This window comes from Chrysochloris asiatica, unplaced genomic scaffold, assembly GCF_000296735.1.
Source record: "Chrysochloris asiatica unplaced genomic scaffold, ChrAsi1.0 scaffold00031, whole genome shotgun sequence".
Taxonomy (NCBI): Eukaryota; Metazoa; Chordata; class Mammalia; order Afrosoricida; family Chrysochloridae; genus Chrysochloris; species Chrysochloris asiatica.
In genome coordinates, this window is record NW_006408549.1 from 22,288,258 (window position 1) to 22,301,541 (window position 13,284).

The 13,284-nt window shown below is 36.8% G+C and overlaps 1 protein-coding gene across 4 annotated transcripts in view; it reads right to left on the reverse strand.

Moving 5' to 3' along the window:
- RALYL (RALY RNA binding protein-like) overlaps nt 1-13,284 on the reverse strand; it is a 1,110,405-nt gene that overhangs the window by 227,193 nt on the left and 869,928 nt on the right. For all 4 annotated transcript variants that reach the window (XM_006859244.1, XM_006859245.1, XM_006859247.1 and 1 more), the window contains one exon: nt 10,795-10,870. In XM_006859244.1, the coding sequence (XP_006859306.1) occupies nt 10,795-10,870 (76 nt within the window). The remainder of the gene's footprint in view (nt 1-10,794; nt 10,871-13,284) is intronic.

A 13,284-nucleotide genomic window follows, 5' to 3' on the forward strand; every position in this document is an offset into this window, starting at 1 on the left:
AGCCCAAATAGGGTCATTGAGTTGAAATTGACTTGATGGCAGTGGGTTTGGTTTTGGTTTAATTACCACTGGATTTGTGGGCAAGTCCTATGGGAAGCAGTAAGTGTACACTGAAAATTAGTTTACTCAATTCTGAAAATGTTGGAGGAAAAGGAGCACATTTTGTGGCTCTTTCAGTAGGGTGTAATGAAAAGCAGAAGAGATATTCTCCTCTTCCTCCTGCTTCTCTCTGTCTCTCTCTGTCTCTGTCTCTGTCTCTGTCTCTCTCTCTCTCTCTCTCTCTCTCTCTCTCTCTCGCTTACTCTCGCTCTCTCTGTATCTTTTCATATCAAAGACACAATTCTGACTCTGTGAGTGTGTGCTAGTGTATTTTTGTTTTTAAGTGCCATTAAGTCAGTTCTGACTCAGAGCAACCCGTGTATAGGATTTCTGAGGAGCGGCTGGTGAATTTGAATCATCAACCCTATGGTAATAGATTATTTCTTTAATGTGTTTCATTTATATACACAAGCTTGTGATCTCAGGATATTTAGATTATATATGAAAAACCATCTTAATTCTCGTTGAATTCAGATTTCTGGATCCATGGAGTTGGGGTGATCTATTTGATGTTGGGTATCATTTTGAGCCTTGAGCTTTGGAGAAATGCATTCCTAAAGGTTCCTTTGAATTGAAAATGAACTAGATAAATTAGTAAGACCATTTTGCCTTGCACTTTGCACTCTTTTGAAGAATTCAGTTAGTTTTTGGATACACACTCCAAAGGTCAGATTGGGAGTAGCTGTAGGGTAAATCAGTAATTATTTTCATTCTTCTTCAAGACAATGCTGTATGAAAATTTTCCTGAACACAAATTGTTTATCAATTCTATTCTGGCCCTTTGTTCTATGACATTGCCAAAATTTGGTAGAAGCTCTCTCACCTTCAGTCAGAACAGTTTTTACTCACTAGTCAAAATGCTATGCCAATTTATAAATTGCATATTAAATAAATGTCAACTAATTTCTATTATTGACTTGATATGATTTTTTTTTTTAAAAAAAAAACTTCAGAGCTATTTTATTCTGGTTCCAAGAGCAAAAAAAACTTTCCTTGGTTTTCTCTGAGAAAATTTAAAAGAGAAATGTCATTAGCTTAAAAACATTTTGTGTGTATTTCTGCATTTTACAACTGCTGCTCAGGGTTCTGTGCCTACTATACTGTTTAGATGATCTCAGGGTTCTATATTGCCTGGAATCATGTCTTTTATTAGATGGTTACACAAATTATTATGTTTCCATCCCAAACCAACTGTTGGATTTTTGATAGCTAAGTATGTTGCTCATTTATAATATCTTTGCATATGCTTTCTTAATATAGGTAAAGCCTTCTCTTGATCCAACTTGACAACCCCTCCCTCAATTTTCTGCCAAATTCTGAGCTCTTCTTGTTTTCCTCTTTCTAAAAGTGGTAGTGTAGTTCTGAGTCTTTCAGAAATTAATTAATATCAGACAAGTGGCTTTCAAACAACCTGAAGGCCAACAAAGTCAATCACAAAACCCTTGGGAGTTGATTCTCTGAATAGGAAATTAGAATATCTAGCCTGCCTGCTGTGGCACTGTAGGATAAGCATTGGACTGGTAACTGCAAGGTCAGTGGTTCAAACCCACTAGTCACTTCTTGGAAACCCTTTACAATGTCCCCGTGAGTTAGCTCCAACTCCATGGCATTCCTCAACAGCAACAAGCCTCCCTCTTTTCATATGTAAAAAAATCGGATATTCATATATTAAAAGCATAACAAAAGATCAGAAATACACCATTCTTTAACCTACCAGGGAATTGCCTGCAGCAAAACAATTTTAATTGGTATTGTGTCAGCATTTCTTTAAACATTTTAGATGAAAAGGTCTATAAATTACCTATGCTTAGTGTTAAAATATGAAAGACATCCTATGAGTAAAAGTAATGTTTTTCAAAACTGTTCCTTCTTGTTTAGGTGCTTATAGGAAACAGTAACCTGTTTAGCTTGCTGGGTGAATTTTAGCAACAGCATCATCATAGCTAAAGGCTCTTTTAAAATAACCTTCCAAAATATTTTATTATAGACTTATTCTTTGACTTTTCTCTGTTGATAAGAAAATTGTTTATTGGTCCAGTGGTGAGGATTTTTGTTTTCTTTATATTGAGATGTAATCCATACCAAAGCCTGTGCTCTTTGATCTTCATCAGCAAATGTTTTCATTTCAGTGAGCAAGGTTGTATCATCTGCATATTGCAGGTTGTTAATGAGTCTTCCTCCAATCCTGATGGTATGTTTTTCTTCATATAACCCAGTTTCTTGGATTATTTGCTCAGCATACAGGTTGAATAAGCATGGTGCAAGAATACAACCTTGTCGTACACCTTTCTTAATTTTAAACCATTCAGTGTTCTGATGCTCTGTTCAAACAATTGCCTGTTGGTCCAGGTACAGATTCCTCATGAGTACAATTAAGTGTTCAGGAATACTTACACTTCGCAATGTTGTCCATATCTTGTCATGATCCACACAATCAAAAGCCTTTGCGTAGTCAATACAGCACAGGTAAACATCTTTCTGATATTCTCTGCTTTCAGCCTAGATCCATCGGACATCAGCAATGATATCCCTTGTTCCATCCATGGCCTCATCTGAATCCGGCTTGAACCTATGGAAGTTCTCTGTCAATGTTTGCTTGCAGCCATTTCTGTATTACCTTTAGTAAAACTTTACTTGCATAGGATATCAAAGAAATTGATGATTTCCTTATTCCATTGGGTCACCTCTCTTTGGAATGGGCACAAATACGGATCTCTTCTAATCAGTCGACCAGATAGTTGTCTTCCAAATTTCTTGGCAGAGATGAGTGAGTGCCTCCTGTGCCACCTCACTTTCTTGAAAGATTTCAATTTTTATTTCCATCAATTCCTAGTGCCTTGTTCTTTGCCAATTCCTTCAATGCACCTTGGACTTCCTCCTTCAGTGTCATTAATTCTTGATCATATGCTACCTCTTGAAGTGGTTGAACATGAACCATTTCCTTTCGGTGCAGTGGCTCTGTGTATTCCTTCTATCTTCTCTTGATGCTTTCTGCATCATTCAATAATTTGCCCAGAGAATCTTTCAATAATGAAAGTCGAGGCTTGAATGTTTTCTTCAGTTCCCCCAGCTTGGGAAATGCTGAGCATGTTCTTCCTTTTTTATTTTCTACTTCATTCTTCTTGGATCAACTATCAACACTCATAGAAGCAGCAGTCAAGAAATCAAACAATGTATTGCATTAGGCAAATCTGCTGCATAAGACCTTTTTAAAGTGCTGAAGAGCAAAGATGTCAGCTTGAGGACTAAGGTGCGCCTGACCTAAGCCATGGTATTTTCAATAACCTCATATGCATGTGAAAGCTGGACAGTGAATAAGGATGACCATAGAAGAACTGATGCCTTTGAATTATGGAGGAGAATATTGAAAGGGGATGCCAAAAGAACCAATAGGTCTGCTTTGGATGAAGTGTAGCCAGAGCACTCCTTGGAGGCCAAGATGGCCAAATTTCACCTCTCATACTTTGGACATATTGTCAGGAGGGACCAGTCACTGGAGAAGGATATTATGTTTGGTAAGGTGGAGGGTCAGAGAAAAAGAGGAAGACCCCCAACAAGATGGATTGGCCAAGTGGCAGCATCGATGGACTAAAGCATGGCAACAGTAATGAGTTGACCCATGATCGGGCAGTGTTACTTTCTCCTGTGCATAAGGTCACTATGAGTTGGTACCGACTCGATGGCACCTAACCGACTCGATGGCACCTAACAGCAACAACAACAACAAAGTTCTTTGACTAAATAATGATGATAATTAAAATTTGTAGAGCATCTATAACAATCTCAGAAAATTCAAATACAACATCTTGCAGAGTCTTTTAGTTTTCCATTATTCAGTTGATAAAGCTGAGCAACAAGAGCTCAAGTTCTGATTGAGCCCACCTGGCTAGGTAGGAGAAAGAGATGCCTTTGCCAGTGCAAAGGCAGATAGATATTTGTCACCAGACACATTAAAACCTGTATGAAAAGTGAATGTATATTATCTTTAATATGCCAAAGGAATCACATAATAAATGATCAATAGCTAGTTAGTAAACAATGAAAGTCAGTGAAGTGAAGATATTTAGGGTGCTGCCTTCCCATATTGGGTTTTGCTATTTGGCATTAGCTGAAATTAGCTTCCATTGCTTTCATTTCCATTGTCAAGGTTCTAGAATACATTTTGACCACTTGAGAGATGCCAGATCCCTCATAATGAGCCAAAGTTACCAATATGAATTATAGTAGGGCTCATGTAAGTACACTGGTAAACAAACCACCAGAGATATTTTGCTGCACAGACTTACTTACCTAATTTAGTCCATGCTTTGAAAGTTTTTTGATTACTGAAGTTCTTATAGTGTAATTTACATCCATGTAAATTACCACCACAGATTTTGGTAATCATAAAATTGTAATACACCCACTCCTCACTTATCAACATGACAGGGTTCCAAATGTGAAAGTTGGCAATATGTGAAAATGGAGGATGACTACATCATTACATAACTGCCAAACTACTAAGAAGAAACATAACTTTAACCATCACACTTAACATTACTTTAGCCTTATGTCTATGCATTTGCTACTGCCAGATATACATAGGTAATGTGCAAAGTAGTTGAATTATAGGGTTTTTTACTATTATCTTAAATGTGAAATGTTGGATAACAAGACAGTTGATAAAGTGAAGAGTTAGTGTATTGGTAGCTATGGGTTATCCTGTGATTATCTTTGGGAATCTTAATGTGATTTGCAGTGACAATCTTGATTCCCACGTTCATCTCTAAAGGATGGAGAGGTGGCTATAAAAGGCAAGATTGCTCCAAAAAACATCCATAAGAGAGGAACAAAGCCGTATTTGAGAATGATAACCTAATAATGTCTATGAAATAAATGGGATGAAACTTTGTGTATTAAATGTTTTATGAAGTTGTTTTCCCTACTATTAGGAGGGCTGCCTCTAGTTTGAATGAAAGCCTGGATTTGTTCAGCTCTGATGAATAGTAGTTCTGTTCTCTCGTATCTTTGTTGGCTCTGCTCACATCAGAAAGGAAGATCTGGCTCCTTTAACAAGTAACAGCATAACCATTAGATAATTGTCCCCATTTAGCCATTAATTGAAATGTGGCATGTTGGAAAACTCACTTTTTGGGTGAGAATTAATATTTCAGAGTATCATAGAAACTGTATAAGGTAAACAATACAATTGGAACAATAATTTATTAAATGTTACAATATTTTCCCTAGAGAATGGATTTCCTATTCAACATTAAGAGCAGATCCAATGTTTTTAAAATGTTCACAGATGATTAATTATGTTTCATTTATTAATATTCTGTAATGGGAGACATTATTTTTACAAGTGCTGTTTTAATGAATTGTCTTTCCTTATGAATTCATGTTTAAGACTGAAGTATTTCTTTTTCTTTCTCTTCTCAGCCAATTATGGGGGTAGCTCAGGACTGGGCAGTGTTTCATTCTGTTGTTATAGTCAGGACCCACATGGCAGCACCTAACAATAACTACCTCTTAAACCTACATGTAAACCAGTCACATTTCCCTCAGCATCACATCATCCTTCCTCTAACTGCCTAAACCAGAACCTTGGGGCATATGACATATCGGGAACTCTTATGCTCCTTCATATCCCATTTTAAATCAGTCACAATATTTAAATGGCTATATATTTCCTGAAGAAAAATATATCCCCAAATCTTCTTAATCTCATATTTAAGGACTCTCATATCTGGGTTATCACACCATACTAGTAATCTATCCCCACCAAGTAGGCTATCTCAGATGCTACCATGAGATGCTCTTTGGGTCTGTGTCCTATACCTGCATACACATTTTCTATGCTTGCTATTTCCGTCTTTCCCTTTATCTGCGGAGTGACTGCCTGTTCATGCAGAAGCAAGCTCAAGAATTACTTTCTTCCTGTGTATTTCTCAGGCTTTTCACTCCCTTACCACTAAGTAGAGCCAGTAACTTACTCATATGTTTTCTTATAGGTCTATATGCATACTTCACTTATGGTGTCCTTATTTATTTGTAAATGTAGGTAAAGAATAAAGTGTTATAGCAGATCATTTGTGACTCCCAACAGAGTAAACAATTATGGCGATGTGTTAGTTTAGAACAGGAAGGTGAATCAGAGATTACCTATTAAAAATTTTTAATTTTATTTCTTAATGCTTTCTCTTTCATTGTTGTCCTGGCATTTCTGTGCCATTTGCCCACAGCATCAGTTCCCATAATGCTTAGAGCATAATAGACACAAAAAATATGTCTTGTGAATGAATCTATTCCAGTGCTTTCATTTTCCAGACAAAGAAACAGACACAAAGATAAAAGAACTGGAAAGCAGAAACCATCCCCTTTTCAACTGCTATCATATTTCTTACATGGCTCTAGGTGCTTTTACCTAAATTATGCAGTTTTATCCAGTACAATAAAGGTTTGTTCAGCAGACCTGCAGGTTGTCCAAAAAGTTCTTCAGTACTGACCCTCGACCTGCTTGCGAGAGATAACCTTTAAGCCCTTAGAATATCATGTCTGATAAGAGCATCTTTGTATACTTGGGACATTGGGACTCAGTAGATAGCTTATGTTAGTGATGTGATTTATGGTGAATGTCTGATTTTGTGTATCTGGGACCATGCACCAAGAAGTATCCATTAAAACTCTGGAGGGACTGGAGAGTTAATAGGTAATGTCGTCATTGTTGTTGTTGTTAAGTGCCGTCAAGCTGATAGCAACACTGTATAGGGTTTCCAAGGAGCAGCTGGTGAGCTTGAACCACCGACCTTGCAGTTCAAACAACTTTACAGTCTGATGCATTAGCCCACAGTGCCACACCAGGACTCTAGGCACTTTATTCCTTTACCTCTTACCACGGACACCAAGGCCCAGATGAGCTTCCCCAGTTGGTAATATATTCATATGTGATTCTATATATCAATACTAGGAGAATTGAGTATGGTAGGACAACTGCCAGCTTGTCCACTATGGGAGGACAACTGCCAGCTTGTTCCTGGTTTTTCCTGGATTTTGTTGTAGCCACCTTCTTTTTTGTTGATTTTAAACTGTATCCTTTTGTTGTAATAAACCATAACCAACAACATAACTTTTTTGAGTTCTGTGAGTCTTTCTAGGGTTGTCAAACCTGAGGGTGACCTTAGAACCTTTGACTCAAGAAAATTATGCAAGTGCTATACTAGATAAAGAAGCTAGATACTTTAAGCTCAAAGAGGTTTGAAGTTTGATATAGTCAATAGCACAGTGGTTATGAGTCGAGCTGCTAATATCACAGTCAGCAGTTCTAAACTACCAGTGGTTCCATGGGAGAAAGATGAGGCTTTCTGCTCCCATAAAGATTTACAGCCTTGGAAAATGCTATACAGGGTTACTATGAGTCGGAACCAACTCCATGGCACAAAACCACCACGACCACCATAGAAAATAGAGCCGATCTGATGGTACAATGGTTAAGAGCTTGGCTACTAATGAAAAGTGGGCAGTTCAAACCCACCAGCCACTCCACAGAAGTATGTGGCAGTCTAATCCCTTAAACTGACAGCCTAGAACACAATGTGGAGCCAGTTCCACTTTGTTCTGTAGGGTTGCTAAAAGTCAGAACTGACTGACTCAAGGGAATACAACAATATAAACAAGATGGAAAGTAGAGTTGAAAGACCCAGGATTCAGTTTCAGTTTCAGATTCAAAACCTCTAGTCTGTGATCATAGAAAAACCAAGTCAAACTAGTTGCCATTGAGTTGATTCCAACTCATGACAACTCTATGTATTTCAGAGTAGAACTACACTCCATAGAGTTTTCAATGGCTGTGATTTTATGGAAGCAGATCTTCAGGTCTTTCTTCTGAGCCCCCTTTAGATGGAACTGAATCTTTAGTTAGTAGCAAAATCGTTAACTATTCTTGCTATCCTCAAGTAGGCGATACATCTGTTGTTCTTATGTAGTGTCTGTACAGTTTTCCTTTTGCCATTTGCTGGAATGGAATATATGTATAAAAGTATAAGTGATTATTGATTTTGGTGGTCAGGAAACTGCTATTTATAATCTGATTGTTTGAATAGTGGCAAGTGAATGAATATAAGGATTTATGATACAGTGGAAAGGTCACTGAACTTGAAGGTGAAAATCCAGAGTTCAGTAACTAATCTCACTATTTACATTAGGCAAGTCCATTATCTTCTTTGAAATTTAGTTTTCTCATCTATAAAGTAAGGCATACAATACCAACCTTGTGGAAATCTGTGATGGACAGATTAATAAAGAATATGAAATAATAAGTTTGTCTACATAAAAGTTGGATATTATTATTTACCTTACATAAGTATTAGATAATGCATCTTAAAGCACTTTATCAATTATACGCTTGCTCTATTTTCTTTTCTTTGCTATCACTTTGCAGTTTCATTGTACCCTAGCTTTAATTTGTGTGAACAAATAGAAAGAAGATAAATAAACATTTCCTTGCTGCTGTGATTTGTATTCAATACAGTGGAATTAAGTGAAATTCTACCTTTATTTCTTTTGAATCCAACCTAACTCATTAATAGAGAAATAGACAGTTTAAATAGTTGTTTCTTGTCATGAGCTTCCTTTCCCATAAGAAAATTAAAGCAATTTAAGAAAAGGGAAGATGAAGAAAATGAACATCATTGAAGTCAGTAGTTATTCTTTAAGAAAACAGTCATTGCCAATTTAATTTTTGAATAACAGGAAATATTATTTTTGAAGTGTTCTACATATATTTGAAAATAAGCCTGTTAAAAATAATTCATATTTCTCCGTTTTATAAACACTCTTCTTTACCACAGCCAATGTAAACTTTCATTTGTCTTTCATTTGTGATTGCATCTTTACTCTCTAACATCAATACTGCCTTATGATCAGTTATCAATATTTGCTAAGCCCTATAGCTTTAAAATAGCCAAAACAATCAGAGAAATTAATATAATATTTTTAAGTACATATTTTAAAATCTCTGATCATCATTCATTAGACACCTTGGGATACTAGCCATGAATGGGACCTTAGAGTTCATTTAATATCAACTCTGTATTTTACAGTTCAAGAAATGAGGCTGTGAGTGGCTGCAAAGGAGATATGCTTGTTTTTAGAGAACACAGACAAGAAAACAGCAAGAAGCTCTCTTTTGAGAACACTGCTATACTATAGCAGAATGCAATCAATCTGAACATATATAACTCAATTCTCCTTTATCCAAATGATATCAGGAAACATGGAGATTTTCTCAACACTTACATTAGCTTTTTGGATATGGACACAGATGGAATGATGATATGTATCTGGAAAAGGAGCACATAAATTGGATGATAGGAGATCTCAATAGACTGGAACAATTGGCTAAATCTAACAGAATGGAATTTAACAGAGATAGATGCAAAGTCAGCACTTACAGTACAAAAGCCAATGGAAAAAGTACATGAAGTGGGACATATGGCTTGACGGTAGCATTTGAATTTTTTAAAAAGTGACTGTTTCATAAAGTGATAATTCTGAATTTACTCCAGTTTCCATATTTCCAAAATTAACTGAATTTTACACCACATGCAGAACAACACAGGTGCTAAATCTAGTCTAAGGTATCTACCAGGACATCTATAAATCGGGGCACCTAGAGGAAAAAAAAGGAGCTCTGGTAGCGTAGTGGTTACGACTCGGGCTGTGAACCGCAAGGTCAGCAGTTCGAAACTACCAGCTGCTCCGCGGGAGAAAGATGAGGCTTTCTACTCCCGTAAAGATTTACACCCTCGGAAACCCTGTACAGGGTCGCTATGAGTCGGTTCCGACTCCACGGCACATAACAACAACAACAACAACAGAGGAAAAAAAATATGAGTTGAATTTGACTTGATGGCATGGGATTTATTTTTTGTGTGTGTTTAGAGGGGAAAGACTAGAATGTTAACTTGACTTAGACACAAAAACATTAGGAAAGGCATAAGGAAATAGATATTACTGTCTGGGAAAGAGAACGTTGGTGTTTGTTGCTTTGGAGAAATGGGGGTGAGAGAAACATGTAGTTTGTAACAAAGTAGCCTGAGTGATAGAGTGGAAAGAATTTGGGTAGGGCAAAAGAAGGCATGAGTTTAAGTATTGGTAACATCATTTAACAGTGTAGGACCTTGGAAAAATCAGTTGGAAACTGCATCTCAGGTTCTTGATCTATAAACTGAAAGCAGCAATAGCTATATAATAGGGTTGTGGAAATTTATTAACATATGTAAAACACAAACAGAGTATGTCATATACATGTATCTTTTTGAAAAAAAAATATATACACCATTGGGCTAGGAAGAACGTAGGGAATTCTCAGCAGTATGCATCTAAATGAAAGTAGAAACTCATGAATCAGGGACTACACATATATTGAGCTTTCTACCACTTGGCAGGTAGAGTCATTAGAGATTTTCATTACACTTCAGTAGAGACATACTTTGTAGAAGTGCTGTTTAAGTAGCCAAGAGAAAGTTATAGAGCCCAGGTCCCTTCCAATGCTGCATGATATATTTATATTTTGACCACCAGCATTTTAAAGCACTTTAGACCAATAGGGATTGTTGTTTAAAATATTTGACATTTTTATAGGTTATATATAATTTAAAAAGTTGCAAGAAATGTTCACTACAATATATAGTAAAACAATGCTTGTCTACATACCTATAAAGTGCTGAAAGGGGCCTCTTGTTTCCAGGTTTTGGTCTGTATGGTTTGGGTTCTCCTGCCATGTTGATATCTGAAAGCATAAAATAAAATAGTAGGCATTAAGAAAAGATTAGGTAATTGAAGAAAAATAAATCATGAAGTGTTCTTTCACTTTTTCCATTTGCATATGAATTCATAGTGTTGTGTGCCAATCACTAATTCAGCAAATATTTCTTGACATCTACTTCACGTCAGGCACTACTTTAGGTGTTTGGGATCAAAGCCCATTGCCATCAGGTTGGTTACTACTCAGAGTGACTGTATATTATTTCCATGGTTGTAAATCTTTATGGAAGCAGACTGCCACATCTTTCTCCTATGGCATGGCTGGTGGATTCAAACTGTTGAGTTTTTAGTTGACACCCGAGCAGTTAATCACTTTGTCACCAGGGATCCTACACATTGTGTAAACAACAGACCTAGAACCCTGCTCTCATAGAACTTATATTGTATTGATAGGAGATAGAAAGCAAACAAATATAAATTATATATAACAAAAGCATAATATATTAGAAGACATAAAGAACTATGGAAAATAAATAGAACAGGTAAAAGGGAACATTAAATATATTCTTTGACTACATCTGCTGAAGCCAAGACTTGAGCATTACTTTGCCTGTCCATGTAGATCAAGAAGACAAAGACTAAAATAAAAAAATATAGAGCACATTGTCCTAGTTACTAGTGCTGCGGTACCAGAAATACAACAAGTAGATGGCTTTAACAAATAGAAATTTATTCTCTCACAGTTTAGGAAATTAGAAGTCAGAATTCAGAGCACTGGCTTGGAACAAAAGCCCTTGCCTGATTTTAGCATCTGTAGGCCTAGCATTCCTTGGAGAGCTCCATGTATCTTGGCATCAGTCTTCCTCTGGATCTAGGAGCTTCACAGTACAGGGACCCCACCGCAAATCCTATGGACAAATTCCATTCCTGGCTCTTCTTTCTTGGTGGCAGGGAGTCCCTCTCTCTCTGCTCACTTCTTTTACATCTCAGAAGAGATTGGTTTAAGATTCACCCTAATCATGTTGAATCTGACCTCATTAACATCATAGAAGTGAGGATTAACAACACATTGGACAATGATATCAGATCAGGGCAGATCACATCAGATCATATTATGGGATTGATATTATATCTCATCAAGGAAATGATGACAACATTTTAACTGCTAAACCAGTGAGAATCCTGGTACAGCTAAGTTGACACAAAACCTTAATTACTACACATACGGTTGCCTAATTAAATATCAATATATAATAAAATCTTTAGCACCTAGAAAGACAGTGTAACTCCCTCACCTAATAAAGAATACCTACAAAAACCTATTGGTAGAAGCTGAAGAAAATTGAAACAAGTACATGAGAGCCAAAATATGACCCTGAACATAACCCACCTGAATTTACAGATCATCTCAATAAGAGATTTGATTCATTAGACACTAGTAGTTGATGGCCAGAAGAGTTGTGGGCTGACATGAAGAAAATCATCCAGGAAGAAAGCAAAAGGTCATTAAGAAGTCAAGAAAGCAAGAAAAGACCAAAATATATGTCAGACGAGACTCTGAAACTTGCTTGCCAGGGTAGAGATGCTAAAGCAAGTGGAAGAAATAAAGAGATAAAAGAGCTGAATGGAAAATTTAAAAGGGCAGCTCAAGAAGACAAAAGTCAGCATTATAATGAAATCTGCCAAGACATGGAATTAGAAAACCAAATTAGGACACACTCAGCATTTCTCAAGATGAAAGAAATTAAGAAAAAAAATCAAGATTTGACTTGAAATGTTGAAAGTTTCTAAGGGCAATATTGAACACTTCTTTTGTAGTACTGTTCTGGCTTGTGAGTTGGTGTGATTCTGAAAGCTATGCCACTAGTATTTTAAATACCAGCAGGGTCACCCTTGGTGGACAGGTTTCAGAAGAGCTTCCAGATGAAGACAGACTAGGAAGAAGGAGTGACAAACTACTTCTGAATATTTAGTCACTGAAAATCTTATGAATAGCAGGGAAAAACTGTCAGATATAGCGCCGGAAAATGAGCCCCTTGGAAGGCACTCAAAATGTGACTAGTGAAGAGCTGCCTCCTCAAAGTAGAGTTGACTGTGATGATGCGAATGGAGACAAGCCCATGGGACCTTCATTTGCTGATGGGGCACAACTCAAAATGAAGAGAAACAGCTGTAAACATCCATAGAAAATCAGAACATGGAATGTACAAAGTATGAATTTGGGAAAATTGAAAGTTGCCAAAAATGAAATGGAACGCATAAACATCGATATCTTAGGCATTAGTGAGCTGAAATGGACTGGTATTGGCCATTTTAAATCTGTCAACCACACGGTTTACTATGCTGGGAATGACAAATTGAAGAGGAATGGTGTTGCATCCATTGTCAAAAAGAACATAGCCAGATCAGTCATGAGGTACAATGCTATCTGTGATAGGA